At 31.8% G+C, this 23,539-nt stretch overlaps 1 protein-coding gene and 1 long non-coding RNA gene across 2 annotated transcripts; both read left to right on the forward strand.

Annotated features, from left to right (window-relative positions):
- Positions 1–6,611: 6,611 nt before the first annotated feature.
- Positions 6,612–9,847, forward strand: LOC148606540 (uncharacterized). The gene is made up of 3 exons (XR_015915200.1): positions 6,612–6,809; positions 7,651–7,781; positions 8,427–9,847. It is a non-coding gene; the product is annotated as an uncharacterized LOC148606540 (long non-coding RNA).
- A 3,273-nt stretch (positions 9,848–13,120) lies between these two features.
- On the forward strand, positions 13,121–22,755 carry LOC148606541 (fibrinogen-like protein 1). The gene is made up of 6 exons (XM_088545333.1): positions 13,121–13,251; positions 15,483–15,665; positions 16,018–16,157; positions 16,918–17,020; positions 17,905–18,087; positions 22,111–22,755. Exons 2-6 carry the CDS (start codon positions 15,593–15,595, stop codon positions 22,368–22,370), a joined length of 759 nt encoding a protein of 252 aa, XP_088401459.1. The 5' UTR covers positions 13,121–13,251; positions 15,483–15,592; the 3' UTR covers positions 22,371–22,755.
- Positions 22,756–23,539: the final 784 nt, after the last annotated feature.

The following is a 23,539-nucleotide window of genomic DNA, read 5'->3' on the forward strand; positions in this document are numbered from 1 at the left end:
TTTAATTTGTATATAATAATGGAATGGTTGTTTGTGGTACTATTAATTTATTCATATTTTTTACTATTTCCTGTTCTAAAGAAATAGCAGTATCTAGCAGTCTCTGCTCATACATTATTAATTTTCTCTTTTTTTATCTAACTGGTTAAATGTTATAAAGATGTATCAAAATTTGTGTTATACTGCCCTATAAAATATCCTCGGATATACCTAGTTGGTTTAGCTTTGAATAGATGTTGCCTCAGCCTAATACGTCTTTATTGATGTAGTACGACCGGCAAAAGAAAACGTACTGGACCAACATATACATTGTTTATTAATATAAGGTTTTTGGTGTCCTTAAAGATTATCTACAGATAAATAGGAAAAATTCGTTAGAATGATTTCGTTAAAACCGATGATACGTTGAATTTCAATGAAACAGCTCAACACAAAATCAGTTTTGGCCCATAAGTCATGCAGAATAGATTTTTTTATTTAAAACTTAATGACATTCGTTAATTGTGTTGAAGTTACACCTAAAATTTTATTTTGCTAAGATTAAAAGTATATTGTTATTGTTTCAAGTTACCCTACTTAGAATACCTTCTTCCTTAAACATGATTCAATATACATTACAAGACAATAATATACTTTTAAAAATACACATAATTTTACAATGAGATAAACACGTAGTGTTAAGGAAATAAGAAATGCGGAAATGTAAAATGAATGAGAAATTATGAAATAAAACAAACGAAAAACTCACAATTGATAGTAACAATATAATCAATAAAAAACAACAAATAACTAAACAAAATAATAATAATTTAGTATCTTTCCCCATTTCTTCTATTTCAATACAATATACTCACTACACGAGTACAAGCCCAACTTCCACCTGTCGTGGATCGGGAGACTGTTTCATTGTTAACATTTCCCTTTTAAATCCTATCTATTTTTGACAAAACAACACAACTACCTGTCAGTTCGCAGAATAGTTCAGGCACTTCAAGTGTATTTCTACTACATAAAATAACAAAGTCATAAAATACTACAATGTAATCAGCAATGTTCACGTCAACGTCTGCAGGCGATTACAGTTTTCCATAGGGTTTGTAAGTCTCGTCATGTGACTCCGTGGTTTCACGAGAATGGGTCCTAGTCTACCATTCAAATTCATAGAGATTTATCATTTGCAGCACGTTGGGTTCAGTATATATAAAGCATATATAAATATATGCCAGATATATATAATATGATTTTAGTTACTTTATGTTCTTTGTTGTGTATGTTTGTTTTCCATGTCAGGTCCTTGTCCCTGGGTTACATTCTTTTGATTACCGCTATAACCTTGGTTCCCTTGATTACTCTTTAAACTCGGTTCGGTAAATTAAATGAAGATGGTCATAAAACTAGTATTACCCGGTGAGCAATATAAAGGGATTCTTAAACTTGCGTTCCGTGGAGTAAGACTGGATCAGATTTGCATCATTTTAGTGGTTAAAAATGTAAGTAGAGAGCACAGATAGCGCCTGTGTAGAAATGCCTACTGTATTTTGTCAAGTGCTGAATTGCCATGATGAAAAGAAATCATGTTTGACTATTAACGTAAGGTTTAAAGTGCAAAATTATGCAAATTCAATTACACAATTTTAAATTTAATTGATGTCATCTTTTTTACTCGTCAGAATATGTACTTTGATGTGTATAAGGATTTTTTCTGATGTGTATAGATTGCCAGTCAACAATAAAAAATACCCCTTGGAGCATGTTTAAGTTCTATTTAACCCCTTTTATGAACAATTTGTTATTATTGTTCCTGCTCAATACCTTCAAACTGGGACATCGTATTCAATATGATAAACTCAACAGCAAAATTAATCGACGTATCTTTAAAAATTGAAAACTGGTTTAAAATACACCGCTCATACGTACTGCAAAATTCGAAATGATTTACAACTGTTTCAAGGAATAACTCTCTAAGCAGCAGCATCATTTAGAGTCAGATATATTTTTAGGAAAAACTAAATAAAAAAATAAAAGCATACATGTACGAGAAGTACCAAAACTATCGAAATAGGAAGCAAAATCAATCACATCTTATCATTGCCTTCAGTTTTTATTGAAAATTTAATTAATTAAATCTTTTTCATAATATGAATAAGAAATTTGTTTAGGAATTTATGCGACATGAATGTCAACGATAAATAAAATGAATAGTATTGTTTTATTAAGTTTTCTGCCTCTGATTTGTTTCATTAAAGTGCATATCAATTTGATTATCAAAAGACGTTTTAAATCAAAACTTTATTTTAAATATTATGCTTTACTTTTTAATTGTAAACTTCCTCCATCGGAGCGGCAATGTACCAACATCTCCAGCTATTAGATAAACATTCCACAGCTGATAGGCTACTGTCATGCATGAAATTAGTACACTGACTAGGTATAGAAAGGATACCTCCAAAAAAGCTTTTATGACGGGGGTTTGTTCAGACGTACTGGTATTATTAGTACATAAGTTTTTAGTTCAATTCAATTGACTGATTTGATGTTACTGTTGCAGAGATGAGATAGGATTTTTTATCTCTTGTTGTTATTTCTTAATGGATTAAAAACCTCTCGAAATAGGCTTTATCAAAATATTACGAGGTTCCCTGGTTAAGCAGATTCTTGGGCACTCTTGGGCACACTTGAGTTACTCTCCTTCTTAATGAAGGTAATATGGTAGGCGATGAAGAGGTGTCGTGCTGTTTAGTTTTGCCTGCTTTCCATTTTTATATATTATTGTATTTTATTATGTTTTCTAAATCATGCATGAGGTTCGTTTCTAATTGCTGTGTTTTACTGTCTTCACGTAAGCTATTGACATTTCTTTGCATTTTTATTTTCATTTGAACTATATCTAGTAGGTATGAGAAAAGAAATTAAAAGCAGTATAGAATATAAAATTACATGTTAAATGCACATGACAGTAATTTAAGTATAGCATTGAGGGTAAAATTGCATGAAAAATGTGTGAGGAAAGAAATAAGATGAAGTAGAGAGTATAACATTGTATGTAAAATGCATGAGAAAGGAATCTATAGTACTGAGATTTAATTGTATGAAAAATGTGTGAGATGAGAAATTACAAATGTAAATGAAGTAGAGATAATTAACTTGCATGTATAATGCATGAGAAAGAAATTTATGTAATAAAAACTGTTAGTTTTACATTTTTTCATAGTCGAATTGTCACTAAAAAAATATTTTATCTTGTCCTGGTACGTAGTTACTCATTAAGCATCGATGAGGTCTGTTTTGTATTGAAACCAACAGCATTTTGAGAATTACTCAGACAAGGTATTGAAAGGACTTATTGTTTTACTTTGTATTGGAATACATTTCAGGCAGATCATTTTGAACGAGGTTTATTTTTTATTTACAACGATGCTTTGTGATGATGATAATAGGCTGTCATGACCACATACCACATATATGTGAGCGTCCTAGTGAAGAATGCCATCTATCAAACAAACCGTATACATTTGTGTCATATTAAATTGATAAAACATATAAAGTTCTGTCTTTTTTTAATCTTGGATGCAATTTTGCAATCTATTTGTCATATGCATGCTAATTATATGCAGACCTAGTAATATTATAGCTTTGTATTAATTGTATTAACTCATTTCATTTCATTTACCATCCCCAATTCCCGATTGTCCCCACCCTTATAATCCATACAATATTTTTTATTTTCCATAAAACTCCCATTGCGTTTGTGAAAGTTTATTCAACATTCAAACTATTATCTGTAATTAAATAAGATACAATTTGAATACAAATAAGATTTCTCAATCCCCCCATTCAAATCTCATATAAGATATATCCTTTCCCATCCTCAAATTGGCTCAGGAGAAGATATTTCACAACAACAACCTTACGAGTGCAAACATAAAACAAACATATAAAACATTTTACAAAAAAATTGCTATTTTTTTTTTCAATATATTCAAAAATATTTTTATAATTCAATTTTTATAGCCTATAGAAGTTTTAAGGTAAACTGACACTCGTGTAGCAGACTTCTATTTCTTTAGTGATTGAGGTGTCAGTTTACTTCTCTGTGATCTGACTGTATACATGTACCTGATTCATAGTTAGATTCAAAAGACATGAAAATGTAAGACACTTTTTGCACTTTTACCGCAACTGCTCGACCAAAAGTTGCTTAGGTTATACGCTTACCTAGCTAAACTTGTTTGCTCAATCTCCTCATTCAAAATTACTCTCCCCTATGCCGATATAATATTTCGGAGACTTACCACATGTAAGTACTGTTACTTCATCATATTGACACTTCGAAGGGGGAAAATAGTGGGTTTTAAAAATGATCGAGTTCTGATAAAACCCTTTTGTTGTTTTTGTGTCATTTTATTCATAGATTAATTTTAATTAACTACGGCGTGATGTAGTGAGTGATGTTGCTTATTTATGATTACAAAGCGTGCGTTATAATTTATTTGAAAACGGTTCATGACAAAATTATTGATATTTTCCTTTGAAAGTTTAGACTTCATTTCGAAAAGTTTCATATGTTTTTCATGTCCATGAAATTTTAATCCATTTCATGAAAGTATAATAAAGTTTAAACAGTCAACCGATAAATTGTTGGCCGTTCGTAAACTAATAATATATAGCAAATTATAGCTTAACAACAAGATAACTTGCAAAGGATGAAGAATATGATTTTTTTCATTTTATTTATTTTCCTGTGGATGAAAGAAAATTATTGCTCATTGCAGAACGTTTGCAAAGGGGATGATTCAGTATGTGAACATCCACGGTTTTTGGAAGGTTTTAGCAAATTTAAATCCGGTAAAGTTCATAAAGGATACATCCTTCTACGCTATTCACAAATCAATGTGTTGGAATGTGTCAAAAATTGTTTACTCACTTCTTTATGCGAAGCAATTAACTACAGAATTGAATGGAAAATGTGTGAACTTGTCACAAATGCAACTGATGTTAACGTGTATGAAGAATCGTCGTGTCTTTACAGTGAAATTAGCAACTGGCCTAAGGTAGGAATATTTTGGATGCTGTCTAAGCAAAACCCAAGCAGTTGATGGTACACTGGTTAACTGCAACGATAAAGGAGAAATAAATTACAAGCAAAGCAATTTATGTTTGCAGTGGTAGGGAATTTAAAAAAAATCTGAGCCATTCTTTGTCAATTAAAGGAATCTTTGACATACATATTTTTATATGATATAAACATTAGATTGGTACCAAAAATTCGTATAAATCGAAATAGTATAACAAAATTAATATAAGTAAACCCCTTTTTATTAGTTCAAGAGATCGCTGAGTAAAGAATCAAAGTTACCTAGTTTTAAAACTTACAGATTTAATTTTCACATTGCAAATTGTATTTGGCTTCCTTTTGTGATATCTATCGTAACAGTTCCTTTATTGCATGTAGACTGTAAATAATTTCTATTCGTCGAGAGACAACCCCTTTAAATATATCTACGCAAAAACAAAATTTACAATATTGGTATTTTTGTGCTTCAAAACCTTCATTAGCACACGTTTTCCTTTCATTGATTGACAGCATTCTAGGAAGTAAAATGACGTATAGTTGCTCCATCGTGTATGATTGAAGAGCACATTTACAGTTTACAAATTTTCAGTATGATTTTATCATTCAATTGTTTTTTACTCCATGCCAAAACTCAGTTTTTATAATTTACCGATATATCTCAATTTTCGGATTCCCCGGTCATATGTGTTACTTTTTTTTCAGTCAATAGCAGGTTTGTGTGCTAATCATGATTGTGATGCCGGTAAAATGTGTCGGATTCGAGGTGGAAGAACATCGTGTGTTCCTGCGTGTATGTACAGCATATGTAGCTGATATATTTCATTTACTTAGTAAAATTTTCCCCCTTTAACGCATTAAACAAAAAATATTCTAACATGAAGAATAGTCCAGTCATTTTAGTCAAAAAAGGACAAAATATCATATCATTTGCAACAGAATATTTTCAGCCATCTTCTAATGAAGCGTACTGTGCGCTAAAGTAAATTCTAAAAATCGAAAGCAACCTTAATGATATTTTTTGGAGAAAACTTTTTTTTAAATTAAAATAGATAAAAAATGGAAATTCTGTTTAATTTCATTACATAGTGAATACAGAAAAAAATTTTCGTATATATGCTGAAAATGCAGTGACAGTAAATACATTTAGTAATTTTGACCAAAATATCAATATTAAATACAATATTTGGTGAAAATATCATTTCTTCGAAAAAAATCATAAAAACAATAACAATAATAAATTTATTCAACATTTCATTTATTGTACAAATTAGATATCGTTCAATATTTCATGATATACGCAGGGTAGTTAAGGTACTTTCGTTGAGGTTTCTACAAGGGGAGATAACTCTGTCATGACGTCATTTCGTAGCTATAGGAATGTCGACGCCATTGCCTGCGCTTCGATCATAGCGAGGTGTTTTTTCAATATTTCCCGGTCTTTGTTACTCAGATTATGCTTGTATAAGGAAGAAATAAATGTTTTCTCTCAAAATTTTATTGCAAGACGATAGAACACAATATTCAAAAGAGGAAATATGCCATTTTGTGAATGTGCATATCATTAGTCGTGGGCGGAGCTTTTCACCTTATATGGAAAACGACGTTACTGAGAAGCTTGAGATATTATTTCTGTCAGCTGATCGCACATTCTTTCAACTAGCGAGAAGAAAATTACGTTACAGAACGTAATGTTACGGCTTTTTCAATATACCAACGTATGAAGTGATAGCTACAGGTAATGTTTATTAACTCTATCAATCGATATTCTATCATTTTTGATCATACACATAAAATTTTGCCTTTCCTTGGTCCAAAAACGATGACCCGACTTTGTACACAATCTTGACATGTTTTTAATTTTCAATATCAAGGTTTGCCACTAGAATCGAGATTGATTATAACCATGCATATCTTTGTAGTGTATAGCCAAAGTTATTTCCATATTCGAAGTTATCACAGATTAATGGTATCAAGGATAACATGTATGACACACATACATGTATATCCATGTGTCGTGCTACATTCTGATCTGTTCTCTGTGACCATTACTTGTGTACAATTCAGCACTAGACTATAATAGTAATTTTTGACTTTGGTGTTTGATCTGCTAATGATCTGATACATGCATGGAAACATGCAGACTAAAAACTCTTTGTAGTATGAAAACCCTTAATCATAATTACAGGATATTGCCTGTGAAATTGAAATTTCTCTACCAATGGTTTTGAAACTTTGGAAAAATCTTACAATATTTTGCATCTAAAATGAATACAATTTCATTCTGCACTGAACAGCAGTTTAGATTAAATGGGGAATTTAGCAGTACATGTATGTGTGTGAATTCAGGAATAAATGCACAATGAGATTTCATAACAATTTTTCAGCATCAGGAGTGTATTTTCTTTTCAACTGATTTCTTATAATTACAAAGGCATTAAAAACTGTTGTGAACACAAGATAATACTATGACAACCCATTTCATACATGTTTGTTATTTATCAGCAAATTGTATAATCAGTTCACAAATATAAATTTTAAAGAGACACATGGGACTAAATTTGCAATTATAATTTTAGGACCCTCTCTTTTTACTACATGAACATTTTGAACAAGGATTATATACATATACATAAATGTATGTATGTATGTATTATCCAAGTGATGTAGAAGATGACCAAATATGAAAGACATTTGCCAGTACAACCAGGTGATTTAATATATTTCATACTTCAAAGTGCATTTTAAATGTACACTGACACACACAAGTGCATATATAGCACTGTCTACTAATATTTCAATGTTAACATCTTGTTAATACATGTATCTAAGTACCAGTAGTAAATGAGACTACAAATAACATGTACAATGTACATATTAATACCTGATGAAGAAATATACAATGGATTTTTTTTTTAATTGTTAGCTGTGCCTTCAATTGTTTCATTTTTAATTTTAGCAAATCTGTAAATAGTGTGATGTACTGGCTACCATGTTTATAAGGCATGTACCCTTCTTACAAATATACAAGCACAATCACAATCATCTTGTCTGTCTAGTAATACTGTTGCTTGCAATTTTCTTAGCTTGACTTATTGTTACATATTTGTTCCATAGTTATAACTTGAGGTGTTTAATTTGTTTTTCCATTTTCTTATCATGGTGGACATGGTTTATGAAGTGAAAATAGTTAAAACCTTTATATAAAGATTGTAATGACCTATTGAGAACCCTGATATTAGGTGTCTTGTAATAAGCTGTATATTAGATGACATGCCAATCATAACATGTAATCCAGTACAGTAAAAGTATGGAATACATTGATAACTATATTGTGTATATTTATATATTTCAGGATGCACCAAAGTAAATAGTTGAGTTCAAGCTGATACCTCCAATCATTTATTATGTCATGACATGATGTTGAATAGGTCAATAAAATAAAATTTGCTTACATTGACTCTGGAGAGCTGTTTTGGCCACATGGAATAACATGGTATTAGGAATATATATGCAAATATGTATATATATAAACATTAATGTAACAAAAGATGCTAGATATTTTTCAAAGTGTTGTTTGTTGATGAACAGGAAGTGAAAATTTCATGTTTTGATAATAGAACAAAGTATGAGGAGGAATTAAGCTTAAAGAGGCAATTTTAAAGAAGACACTTGCACTTGTTTATAGACAACAACACATTTATGTCTAATTCACTGCATGTATTTACAAAAAAAACAAAAACAGAATGTGTGTCTTACAAAATGGCAAAAGAAAGATTTAGTAGAGGTCAAACAAGTACAGGAAAGATTTTCAGAAGTAATATCGTTATTGCATACTTATTTATCATAAACATACTCATACATTTTAGTGCTAGCTTTAAAAATTAAGTACTTAACTTTGCACTTGTACATAAAAAACAGAAGTTCTTTATTATAGTACTTTGTATTTCTTGAATAAGTTCAGATGTATATGTATGATTCCTTTATATACATGTATAACTAAGCTACAATGATGACAATTTATTTTAATTTTCTATGTATTACCTTTTTTATTTGTATACTTGTTCAGTCACTATTACCACTACAAATTAATAAATCAGTTTTCTTCAAAAGTTGCATAGTTTTCTCTCTATATAATTGTCAAATGCTCAAGGAAGGCATGTAATGGTCACTAGTTCGTTTAATAGTTACATGCATGTATGTAAATGTAAAAGGGAACAGTAGTTACAGTAACTGTACAAACCATACATGTTACTAGTTAAGCATGATATCAGTGCCCTGCAAAAATGGAATATACAAGTCCATAATACAACATGAATGTTTCTTATTAACTAAAGGTATGGTTCATACAGACTCTGAAGAAATCAAACTTAGTCTTGTTCTTCTTTGTAATTTCATATTCCTGTGTTTTCTGTTGACTTTTTCGCCCAGCCTTTAAAACCCTTTTTATTGGGATTTCAGTGTGAGTCATGTTCTATGTTGATGACTATATAGTGTTCCATAGGAACTCTCTGTTTTGTTGTTTCAATGAAATTTCATATACATCTTAGATTAAATAAAAGGTTTGTTCTACATGTATGTGTTGCATGAGCATGTACTAGCAAACTAATTTGCTGTTTGCAGTATATGATCATGTACAGTGTTCATGTAACTCTTAATAGAAATAGTTTAACAAATATGTACATATAAATGTGAATACATTTGTAATTTTCGTAGATTAAAATTCAACTATTTAGACAAAACTCCAACCCATGAAACATATCTCTTGGAGTTACTTTTTTTTCATGAATTCATGTTATGGTGAGTAGCTGTCAGATCTTGTGCCTAACCCTTATCATTATGTTGGATTATAAAAATAAATATGTCGTTTTACTACAAAGCTCATCTATAACCATACAGACTGTCTAAGTTTTTTAGAGAGAAAAATTTCATCAATACACCAGCTTAATGGTTATCATTTATTCACAGTTAGATTTTCCTACATGTGTCATATAATTCGAGGCATGTTTAGGTGACACAACCCTATCATTTTATCAATTTAGATTGAAAATCAGAATTGATAAAGTAGTCGTCAGAACCTGAAGATTTGTAGAGCATGTTAGCACATGAAATTGTCTATTACACCGGTACAAGAAAATAGATCCATATATTTAACAAATATCAATTTAGTTTCCGCATTTTTACCCAAATAAACATAAAAACTCGAAAAAAACCTGTTAATCTGAATAGAACTGGGGCGAATTGTGGCGGGCGTTCCCCTCCCCCCTTAAATTTGCAAAGCATAGATTGTCAAGGGTAGATTTAGGCGGTTTTAGATTGAAACTTTAATTTCTCGCTAATTTTACCACAAAAGATATCTATATTGGACCCACTCTAAAAGAATATTTCAGAAATTTTAACTGTGCACCCCCACCCTTCCCCTAATATAAAAACCTGGGTCCAACCCTGGAATAATATATTATTTGGTTTAAATTAATAAGATTTCAATTAAAAACACTTGATGTTTTACCTCTTATAGGTACCAGCTGTTCATTTCTATCCACATGTATTTACATGACTACACCAGTCGTTTACTTTCAATATTCAAGTGTCTACAAATGTTGGACGAATACAAAGCCATTTAATGTTTGGCTAGGCAAAGAATCCCTACAATTTCACTAGTTCTAAAGGGGGAAATGGTGACTAAAGAGTGATACTGTACAACAATCGAATGAGCTTTCTTCACATTTCATGCGGAAGTTTATCCAAATGTTGACAAAAGAGAAGGCTTTGATCCGACAAAGGAAGGGGTTTCATTTGCTCTTTTTGATAAAATTCTACACAAGCGTATAAATAGTAAAAGGGTAACCCAACACCCGAAACCATCACAGTTTCTTAAATTTTAGAGCAGTGCTCAGCATTGATAAAAATTCGGAGAATTTCTTTGTGTTGAACCGTTATGATGAAATGGTTTGTTCCCTATTATTTACTCACATAAGCCACAGAACACATTCTTATATCAGACAGGGTCGGGTTCTGACACTTTGAAAAGGAGGGGTGCCAGCCAGGGTTCCTCAGAAAAGGGGGATTCTAAGACAGTACTACCATTTTTTCTCAATTTTATACATTGTAATGACCAAAAAAAACAAAATAAACAAACATACAAAAACAAAAAAACTGGAGGGGTCCGCACGCCCTGCCCCCGATCTGCCACTGCCATATCCCTATATCCCTCAGAACGAAAAAACAAACAAACAAACAAACAAAAAAGCAACAACAAAAAAACACGCCGGTTTAAACAACCTAAAAGCTGACAGGTTGAAACGGATCTCAATTTTAACCAATTTTTAGGGCAGTGATCGATCCACGACATCGGGAGCCGGGAGACAAATAACGATAAAACGAGTGGCTTATTTTAATAATGCATTTTTCCAACGAATTGTGTAAGTCTGCGGTCTTGTGTTATTGTAATTTGTAACTATTATTCTATTTCGTTATTTGGCCACATTTTAAGAAATGTTATGTTATTTCAAAACTAGATGTTACTTGGATTACATGTGATAATAGAGCTGTACACGAGTGTAAAGGCACTTAAAATGCATAACTTGTGTTTCCTTCATCTGACCCTGTTGTTGAAATCATATTCTAAGACTTCGGGTATGTTGTGCCAAATTGTAGTATTTGAGCTATGTATGTATGTATTATCAACTGAGAGATGACATTTAAATATTATGTGGTAAATGTATCTAAGGCTAGGGTTGATTTCAAAAATTGCTGTTCAAGTTTGATTGCATTGACAGACAATTCAGACCAGAACACATGATTTTTCTAAGGGGGAGACAAACTTAATCCGCCGGAGATCTGGGGGATTTTGATAGTCGCAATTAAATCAAAGTGACGACTTATATAGTACTCGTGTTTGTTTGTTTTACACAGGGGTGCACCCCTCTGTGTATGTACCTGCAGTCTCGACTTGTTGTTTGCGACACTGAATTTCAAATTGAAAAAAAAGCGTCGGAGAGTTTCCTGTTTATTGATTTAAAGTGTACCATGTAAACACTCTCGAAATTGAATAAAACACAAACGTGCACTGTTTCGATGCCACGTGAACTTTTGCGTACTATTTTAAAGACTAAATTAGTGTCATATATGCTGAACAACATGGTGAAATTTAATTAGTGGGTTTAATGTTAATAAATTAATACAACAAATTTGTGTTTTGATGCGTTGATCCCGGTTTCTTATGTATATCTTATCCCCTTTTCATTCTAAATTAAATTTTCAAACAAGCGACATAAATTGATTCAGTACATGAGTATTTTGATTTCAGTAAGAACTTAATTATTACCCATTTCTGCCTTCGTGTTTTAATTCGTTTGTATTAAAAATTAGGTATTTAAAAAAGCGAACATTATTTCAACATATTGAAGAAATACGCCGGATATGCTACTATGTCATATATCGTAGTTATTCCATAACGAGATCCGATATTAGAAACTGATCACCTGTGCGCTTGGCAAAATATGGAAGGACGAATATTTTGCCACCTTGATACATAAAAGTAAAAAGTCCTGGGTAATAAGCCCTACAGATTAACTCTTGCCTTATGTTTCAATAATCCTCGATAATATGGCAATTAAAAAACTGCTATGCCTACGGATATTAACCAAGTATAAAGTTTGCAGAGCGAATTGAACAGCTGGAAAGTCAAAATTTTCGATTTTTTCAGTGAATTTTATCAAAAATAAAATATTAAAGCTTGTTAATAATCGTAGGCATAGCACTTTTCTAAAACTACCTTTAACGCCGCATTTTTTAAGGTATTGGTTATATGGATCTGTTGGGATTATCACGCAGGACTTTTCGGTTTTATGTGAATTTCGTCCGTATGTCTTCAAGTGTCATTCTACATGCTTACTTTCGATTCTAAATATAGAAACGATAAATAAAGTATTTTCTATCGCTTGTTTTCTTATATCATAACTTTTACTGAAACATATTTATCGTGTGGAAGAAATAAGAGAGGTTTAAAGTGATCCGTAAATTCTATCATATTTTTTCCGGAATTTTTCCGAAAGTACCTTAACTACCCTGCGTAATTTGTCAATAAATAAAGTATCATTCATCAATATCAACGTTAGAGCAACTGTTTCCTTACATTCCCCACAAGAGACGAACAATCTAGTCCAATCGTTTGACAGGTAAACCTTTTCGTATCACAATTAGTTTAACAGTTACGCATTATGATGGTCAGAAAAATTGATGGGGCAGCACCTTTACAAAGCTTGATTGAAACAAGCTTTTGTTATTCATTTTCCATCCTTATTCAGATGGATTTAATTCTTCCTAATCTCTCTAAGACTGCATTGGTAGGTATGTCCTTATGCAATGAAATGCAATGAAAACTTTCTCTTTTGTTTTTTTATATTGCAAAATTCATTCGCCTGTGACCTTACAGAGTCATTTTCCTCGAGTTTCTTTAATGTGAATCCTTTACTAACACCAAACACGGGAGATCTTGAGTCACAACCACTTATTGCATGTGCCAGTGGCATTAGGTCACACATTTTAGGGCCTAGCATTGCTTTGGTTTTCAAAATATCGCATGACCTCATAAATAGTTTTGATGATAAAGACTTGAAATATACCTTTTTGAGAGACGCATCCGCATGATACAACAATAACAAGAAGATCTGTATCTTCTCCCAGTAAAATTGTTGGGTTAATTTGGTAATTGAACTGTTGTAAGTGCCATAATTATACTTTAATAACGTCTTATATTCACTGTTATTGTGTATGTATTGAGGAAATGGTATTTCTGTAATACTGTCACATTTATTTTTCATGTAAGTGAGTCTTCATGTAACATTTTTCCATATAGATGTAAAACTACATTTCCCCACAAAAATTGCAAACATCTTCATGTGCTATAACCTTGGTTCCCTTTTTACTCTTCGCCATATTTTCATTTTTCAATTATTTTGACTTTTTAATTGTTTGCTATATAGACAAATAAAACTTTAAAAAATCACATTTTTTTCTTCTGTTAACATCTTGATTTTTTTTTAAATCCACAATAATTGCCAGTATAAACAATATAATTCTATTAAATTATCAGTTTGGTAAAGATTTTTTGAGAAAATTGGAAATTACTTCATAATATATTTCATGTTTTATATGAAAAACGTAGAAAATTGCTTGCATAATTAACTTTGGCTGCAATCTGTACTTTATAAAGTCTTGGTGTTTTTAATTGTTTTATTATTTTTACTTAATATGTTTTGTTATATTTAATCATTATTTTTTTTTATTTAGTATATATTTGACTTTCGGCATTATTATTTGTTCTTTTTTTTCGGTTTGGGTTTCTTCTTCTTATGACACAAACGGCGTTCAATACTTTTTTTTCATCAGCGACAGGATAGCAAATTTTGCATCATTTCGAATTCAAACACAATCGAGGATCATATAGAATGTATCTATTATATTGTTTCATATCACCCTATTTTAAATCCTTTTTTTTTTTATTTGCTGACTTGACAACACGCCATACCGATACATTTCATTAGATCAATACCTTGACTGAATAATCCTCAACATTTCACGGAAAATATTTAGCCGTTTTATGTCACTTATCAGTCATATATGAATGATAATTTGACATGAATGATGCATCGTCTGTATTTCTCCACCTCGATTTATCTTCCTTATCAGTTTTCAGTATCTACGGAAGCCATGTTGTAAAATATATCATGATATATGGACGATATTTATTTACCTAAATGATATCTTTGCCTTTTTTCAAATTTTGTCGAATTTTTAAATGATCTTTATAAACATGCATAAAGACATATCAGGCAAAATTGTTTCTGTTACAAATTGTTTTAAGGTAAACAGTAGAATGACTGCATCAGAAACCAACGCAGTCCTTTAATTGGGAAAGATTGGTGCACGGGGATTTGAAATAAAATCAGAAAATCACGAAGTGCCAATGAATCGGGGATATCAAAGAGCGGAAATTCATGGGCAAAACATGTTCGCGAATAAGTTAAATAACATGTACAAACAACAATATAGATAAAAAATATTTAAAAAAAACCTGCAATGCGAATAAAAAAAAATCTTTTGTCAATTCTGGTGTTTCGGAAGGCTGAGCAGTTCCTGCTTCCCTCAGAACACTGTCGGTGCTGCCAGTTAAAGCACAAGTCAAAAGGAAACTTTTTGCGTCAATACACAGTTTACATTTTCAACTTATATCCGAATCTGGAATGTTTGATAAAGGTAATGTACCGAAAAAAAAATACACAGTTAAATGTAAAACTCTTATGGAAAATGTATATGCTTAAGCCATTGTTGGTATATCGAAGGAGGAAAGAAGAGGCAAACTATTTTGTATTTTAGTCATTGAGAAAAAAATTGCTTGTTTTAATAGATTGTAAATATCCACCACCTTTAGACGACAACTCATTTTCTGGCGAATTGTTTGGCATCGCGAAAAATTTAGGCCATCAATTCCATGTCAAGTGCAAGCCAGGGTACACAATGGTTGGTAAACCTTATGTATATTGTGCAAAGTTCTACAGATGGACCAAATATTTCTGCTGTGTAAAGAATGGTGGGTAATAATTATTAAGTGTAATACATTTACATATGTCGGTTTTGTATTTTTTTTATCTTGTGAAGTACATATCATTTAATATTACCAATTGTTGGAAGGTTATATATATATGTATTTAGAAGAAAACATCAAAATCTGGTGGACAAACATATGAAGCAACATGACCGCCTATTGGATCATGCTGAAAAGTAAAGTTTATCTATAAACTTTTTATATAGATTCGACATCTGTTCATTTGTCAAATGCTAGTACATTCCCTTTCTTTGATATTCGTAGGTGAAGTTGGGGTTTTTGACTTGTAATATTGTAAGAAAACAAGCATAATGCGATTTTTTCTGTTTGTATACAGACAATAGGTTCTTAAATGGTAATAAGCCACGTGACTGTAACGCCATAAGAAAACCATGCCAGTCTGGGGTGTACAAAATCTCACCAGCTCCGTCCTTGATTTTCAATGTTTATTGTTTGGTGAGAACATGGACGTGGCATGTAAGTATCCCTTTAATGATTGAAATGTATTAAAATCCAAATAATGTAAAAATAATTATTTACCTGAATTTCCTCATTTTCTGATTATATATTTTGTTTCGTTATTTGACCTTTTAACATGATATATGTACGTATTTCTATAATCGAAACCTGATGTTTTACTTAGCTGTATACGTTGTATGTCTATAGAGTGATGTATAAGCAGTAAGATGGTAAAGTTATCTACACCCTATAAGACATATCATGTCAAGAGAATCAATGAAAAACTAGATAACACAAGGAATGTTGATTTTAATAACGGGATCGGGGATGCCTTTTTATGTGATGGAGAAGCATATTGGTAATCACTCACCTACGATTATTTGAAACCGCGTTTTTTCCTTGTCTTTTTTAACGAAATTTCTTGATAAGTCTTTGATAATGCACTTGATGGACATAATGAATCGTTTCTATACACCAAAGTTGGGTATCTGGATATATTTTTCTTTTGTAAGTTTTTGTTTTGTTTTGCGTTTTTGGTGTTTGGTTTTTTTGCTTTTTTTGCCTGTTTATTTGATTATATTTTGATCATTTTTATGTTTGTTTTGGTTTTGTTTTGTTTTTGATTTTTGTTTGTGTAATTGTATGTTTTGTTGTTTTATTTATTTATTTTAATCTTTTTTGGCTAATTTTATTTTGTCTTCACATTTAATTCCCTGCTTGTTTTAACATAGATTCATTCAAACCCATGTAGTATTTTATTAAATCGTCTGTCGTCTAGGTCATACAACACAGAAAAGACGGCTCTGTAAGTTTCGACCGTAGTTGGACGGATTACGAAAATGGATTTGGAGACATTAATTCTTATGGAGACTTCTGGTTAGGTACAAACAAAATTAAATATATAGCAAATATTCTCTTCAAAATCTACTGGATTTTCAATGTTGATTATCCCCTAAGAGCAGGCAGATTTGAATGAATAATTACACATTTCAAAGAATAGACCCATAAAACAACTTAATTACAAAAATAAAAATATGTAGCCTTGTTTGGAGTGTATCACATTTTTCAGATTTTCCATGATTCTTATAAAGACAGCTACTTACATTGAACAAACAGTTTAAACTACTTACATTTCTGTACATTAGTACTTGAATGGGGAAAACTTCCAATTCTATGGAATGGGGGTGGGGGGTAGGGATGGAGAATGGGAATGTACAGGTTTTATTGATATGAAACATGTATTAAATTTATTTAATAATATAAATATTTGATAAGAAATATAAGGGATTCTATGGGGGATGGGGGTTTTTCATTGTGGAATGGGTAATTTTCAATGGGAAATAATTATGGGGACAATTGGGAATGGAGGATGGTATATGGTATAAGTGGGAAGTTTATACTATTCAAGTGCTGTACGTATTTGCTCAAAATTAAAAAAAAAATATGATTTACCAATATTACATATTATGCATATCATCCAAATAAAGGCTTCAAATGTGACATTTCATATAAACAACAAAGTATACTGTCCTCTTTAACAAGAAAAGAACGAACACTGTTCATCAACAAAAATAGTCAAAAACCAGTATCAACTGCATTGTCATTGACTGTTAATTTTGTCGATTTACAATAAAGTTGAAGTGTAAGCTTTAATACCGATATAAGCAATGGTAATAGCAAGATTAAAGTGTATACATTTATGTCGAAGGCATGTTACACTGTATGATACTATGTTTTCTCATTAACCAATTTTCTCTTCATGAAGGAAACAAGAAAATCCATTATTTAACATCAAACGGTAACAACATCCTTAATATCAACTTGGATCTTTACACAAACAATGTGAAGAGAGTTCGTTACAATAATTTCGAAGTAGGTGATGCTGGGAGTAAATATCAACTGACCATTAACGAATATGAAGTCTACCAAAGTAATAATACTGTTAAAGGTGAGAAGAATATTTCATATACCAGTCAGAAATATTACGTTTCTTATTTTTAAAGTTGTGCGACATTTGTTTGGCCAGTATATGTATATGTACAAAATGAGGAAAATTAACTGATTTCTTTCATTAAAGTTGTTTCTTATGTGTTTTTTTTAAGCAAATATTCCGATATGTTTCACAAATACCTGCTTTTTTCAAAGGTCATTGCGATTATCGTTTTTTGTTTGTTTGTTTGTTTTTGTTTGTTTTTGTTTTTTTGTTTTTTTTTTACATTGCGATGTAAGTGCATCATGTAAGTGTAAATCTCAGTGCACCCAATTTAAATATGTTGAAAATGTACTAAGAAAGCTTTCGTTTGTTTGGTGTCTTTCGACATGTATATAGAGTACCTCACATTAACTGTAAAAACTTCCCACTAATACCATTTACCATCCGCCCATTCGCCACATCCCATTATTCCCATCACTATTCCCCATCGAAAAATCCCCATTCCCTATAGAATCCCAATTGGATATTTCTTTTCAGATATTAACATTATAAAATTAAATTATATATTTTTTAGATTCTTCAACATTGGAACTGTGATTTTTAGTTAAATTCAGCACAATTTGAATATCAATTAATACTATCAGATAACTTCCCCGTTCAAACCATTCAAAATTCCAATCCTCCATTTCAACATCCCCATCTCCCGATCCCATTCCGCAAACACCCACCGACCCCCTCCCAAATCCACACTCCCTTTTATGCCATAAAATGGGAAATTTTCCCCACAGTAGTACTATATATAAAACTTTCTCTGTAGAATATATTGTGTCACTCTTGTTTCGGTCTAACTAAGAATGAGAAGAATGAACAGATTTGTAATCAAACAAGAACTATCGTGAAAAAAATATGACGTATGTAAACCGAAAAGACATCGTTTGTTCTGCAGTGTTTGTTTTGCACTTTTTGATTCAAATGTGAGATTAATGTATGGTTTTCTCGGAAATATAGATCTTTAATCAGTCAAAAACTATCGTGAAAAAAATATGACGTATGTAAACCGAAAAGACATCGTTTGTTCTGCAGAGTTTGTTTTGCACTTTTTGATTCAAAAGTGAGATAAATGTATGGTTTTCTCGGAAATATAGATCTTTAATCAGTCAAAAACTATCGTAAAATATGGCGTATGTAGACTGAAAAAGCACCGTCTGTTTTGTAAAGTTTGTTTTACACGAGATGAATGTGTTTTTTTTTTCTCGAAATAATCAGACAAAATGTTGCTTATGTAGACCGGAAGGGCATCGTTTGCTTAGTTGGGTTTGTTTGGCTTTTTTTAATTTAGAATGAGATGAAAAAAATATGACGTATGTAAACCGAAAAGACATCGTTTGTTCTGTATAGTGTGTTTTGAACTTTTGATTTCAATGTGAGATGAAAGTACGGTTTCTCCGAAAAATGGATCTGTAATCAGACAAAAACTATCGTAAAAATATGGCACATGTAGACCGAAAAGGCATCGTTTGTACTGTGGGTTTTGTTTTGCAAGAGTAATCAAGGGAACCAAGGTTATAGCGGTAGTTAAAAGAATGTAATCCAGGGACAAAGACCAGACATGAAAAACAGACATACACAACAAAGAACATAAGTAACTAAAATCATACATACAAAGTAACAAAAGCAAATGAGCAACTCGGACTCCACAAGAAACTGGGAGCATGAACCAGGTGCACCGGTAGGGTAAGCGTCCTCTGCATTGCTAGAAACACCCGCCGAGTTGCTCATAAAAAGTCAAGTCCGGGGTAGACAAACGAGGAAAGGAAAAAATTTACCCGTTGAATAAATCAGTTTTCGTGGTGCAGATGGATACACCAAAACTATCCACGAGTTCATGATGACGACCATGTAGTGATGACTTCAATATTGTTGCAACATAACCCTGTTTCAACGTCTGCGTAGTTTCGCAAGCTCTGGCATAACGTATGAGTTGTGATATGAAAACTCTATACGCAGGTGCTGAAAGGCTGTTGCCACAGATGAAAGGAAAGTTGACGATTTTGAATGAAAAGTCATCACGTTTGTCGTGAAGTTTGGTCAATAGTTTTCCTTTACCATCGATATCTAAGTGTAGGTCAAGATATGAGGCTGACTTCACAGTGTCTGTAGTATCCTTTATCTCAAGTTCTTTGGGGTAGATGCGATGTATCAAATCTCCGAAATTAGGATTGTTTAAAGTAATACTTCATCTCTATAGCGGAAACTGAGATTAAAGGATTTAGCCAAACGATATTCTTTCTTTCGGATCAGATCAGCTATAGAGTCAGCCTCATAAGAGTGAAGGAAAAGGTCAGAAAGTAAAGGAGCACAATTTGTTTCCATTGGAATGCCGACCGTTTGTTGAAAAACACGTCCACCACACTGGACAAATATGTTGTCGATTAGAAATTCCAGCATTCTGTAAACATCTTCCTCTGTATATTTGGAAGATGATTTGGAATTATTTCTTACAAAGTATGAGGAATCTCTACCAAGAACTATAACCTTTGATTTAAAAGCCCGATGAATGTGTTTTTTTCCGAACTATGGATCTGTAATCAGACCAAATATGGCGTATTTAAACCGAAAGGGCATTGTTTGCTTAGTTGGATTTGTTTTGCAATTTTTTATTTAAGAATGAGATGAAAGTATGGTTTTCTCAGAAAAGACATCGTTTCTTCAGTATAGTTTGTTTTGCACTTTTGATTTCAATGTGAGATGAAAGTATGGTTTCTCCGAAAAATGGATCTGTAATCAGACAAAATCTATCGTAAAAATATGGCACATGTAGACCGAAAAGGCATCGTTTGTACTGTAGGGTTTGTTTTGCAACTTGTATTACCTCATTGTGAAGCAATTTCTGTATTTAATAAATTACTACAGCTGGTACTTGATACTTTAATCAGAACATGATTTTTTTTCTAGGCTTTGGAAATTACTACCTTTTTCCGGGGATTTTGTTAAGAATAAACTAATTATTATGAATAATGTCTTGTAAGGCTCGTAGTATGAGCTTCAATAAAGAACATTTTTCATGAATGTATTACACAAACACAAGTGCGATACTGGGTAAACGTTAAGAAAGAAATACTTCGATGTGTCACCGTTAGTATCAGACATGCTAAGTTCTTAATGCATATGTACTATACAGCGAGGACGAAATACAAAAAATAAGAGTCCAAGCAAATTCAGCTAAGATGATAACACGCGCGATGGATTTACCTTAACTTTATCGACTCAGTGATCTCGAGTTCATGTCGAGTGTGGAAGGTCGTCAATTTAATACGTCGCCGAATCATTGTGAATAAAAACTTGCAGCAAAGCACGCGGAAATTATGAGAAAAAGTAACAACTGGATTGGATTCCTCGATGAACTGTTGCCTCTGTTAGCAAGCACAATAAAACTTTGTAGACACGCGTCAGACAAGTACAAAACAGAAATATTCGATTGGTTAGACGTTTTCGTCATATAATATAAGTAAGGAATTGTTTAATTCCTACCAATCAATCTTCTAATCTGCCGTTTTGTGAGATTATAAAAGGAATAAAATAAAATCACTGTCAACTTCAAAGTATCTTGTACAAGAGATGCAATGGCGTATCACAACGGTTGTGCTTTTTCAACCTTTAACCAAGACAACAGCGAACATAATTGTGCAAATATATGGTGTATGTAGACCGAAGAGGCATCGTTTGGTCTGTGTTTTTTTAATCCGTGGTAGTGAACTTTTTTTATGGACTAGTACTTTATACTTAAATCGGAACATGAACTAATTTTATTGGTTTTTAAAATTATTATTGAATAATTGCAGTCATTTCAAGGGTCTTGACCTCACCTCAAAAGTTGGAGGTCCTGGGTTCGGCCGAATCATTATATATATGCGCCGGAATAATACTTATCAATAACCGGATATTTAACTACAACTAATCGTCTCATCTGAGCGAAATTATAATAGGGGAAAAATAAAATACATAATATCAATGTCAAATACATTTTTTCTTTTCCAGGAGATGCAATGGCATATCACAACGGTTGTGCTTTTTCAACGTCTGATCAAGACAATGACAAAAACGAAACTTTGAATTGCGCAAGGGAATATCATGGCGGTTGGTGGTTTAACAATTGTCATGAGGCACATCTGAATGGAAACATATATTACAATGGTTCATATGCTCAAGGAATAAGTTGGAAATATCTGACAGATTACAAGTATTCCCTTCGGTCGTCAAGGATGATGATTACGTTATCTGATCAAATTACAAATTAAAGCGTGTTTGATTTAAGTGTTTGCTGATTGAGGTTTTAATTTACATAACATTAGAATTGTCCTATGATTATGACATTCATTTTGTCGACACTGGGCCTTACCACACGATTTTTTTAAAATTTGCGTAAAATGCGTTTGCAAAATATTGAAAATTCCCTGCAGAATCCATAAAAATTAAATTCTGAAAAATGTCCTTTACAAAAGAATAATAATGCCAATTTACTACCAATACTACCAATTTTAGTATGGATTTTCTACTTCGTTGACACAAGCCTTCATTATTGATATTAAAGATATGATTCGTTGACAATTTGATTTATTCCTGCACTAACGACATAGCATTTTCGAGCATTATATGTACTTTTATCTTTGCACAAATGGTTAATAAAGGTATATCAGAATGGTTAAAAAATGTATCAGAATGTTTGTTTTTATTGGATTTATACGAAGTCTGGCATAAAAATAGCTGCTGTATCAGCCCCATACAGCTATATTCTTGACGGTCATCAGAAAAAATACAAAAAATAAAAATATCTTAATATTCTATGGTTAACAATATAAAATTAGTGTTGTCATTAAAAGTAGATCATACCTATCACATGGTGCATTTTTTTCTGTCATCTTGCAAAATCGCACAGACATATATATCTTCTATAAACTATTAGTGTTTGAAATGTAACTTTTTTAAATATATCTCTAAATTATTTCCTACGATTCTTTCATAAAATTTAGAATGGTTAAATTAAAAACTTTATTTTCATAAAACTTCTTTCAAGTGGTAATCATTGGTTGGAAAATGTTTTATTGAAATGCTTAGGTATTTTTAGTGTTTGTGATAATGAAAAAAAAAAGAGTTCGGTGACTCCTAACCCCCCACCCCAATTTTCATTTTGAAATATACAAGAACGTCAGTTAGGTGTTCTTTAGGTAAAGTCATAAGAGTTTTATCTACCAGTTGAAGTTGACGAAATATTGAACATTCCCTACAGAATCCATATAAAATTGAGTAAAATATTTGCTTTAAAATGCTCAAATATATCAAAATTAAGTTCAGTGACCTATATTTTTTAATTAAATTTAAAGTATGTTCATTCAGGTTCAACTTTGAGAAATTTTTTTCTACAGCTAATATAAAGTATGACTTATCTTGACGAAGATCGATACAAAGA

The sequence above is a fragment of the Perna viridis genome, chromosome 9 (genome assembly GCF_037379345.1).
Source record: "Perna viridis isolate PV_CMFRI_1.1 ecotype Kerala chromosome 9, ASM3737934v1, whole genome shotgun sequence".
Classification (NCBI taxonomy): Eukaryota; Metazoa; Mollusca; class Bivalvia; order Mytilida; family Mytilidae; genus Perna; species Perna viridis.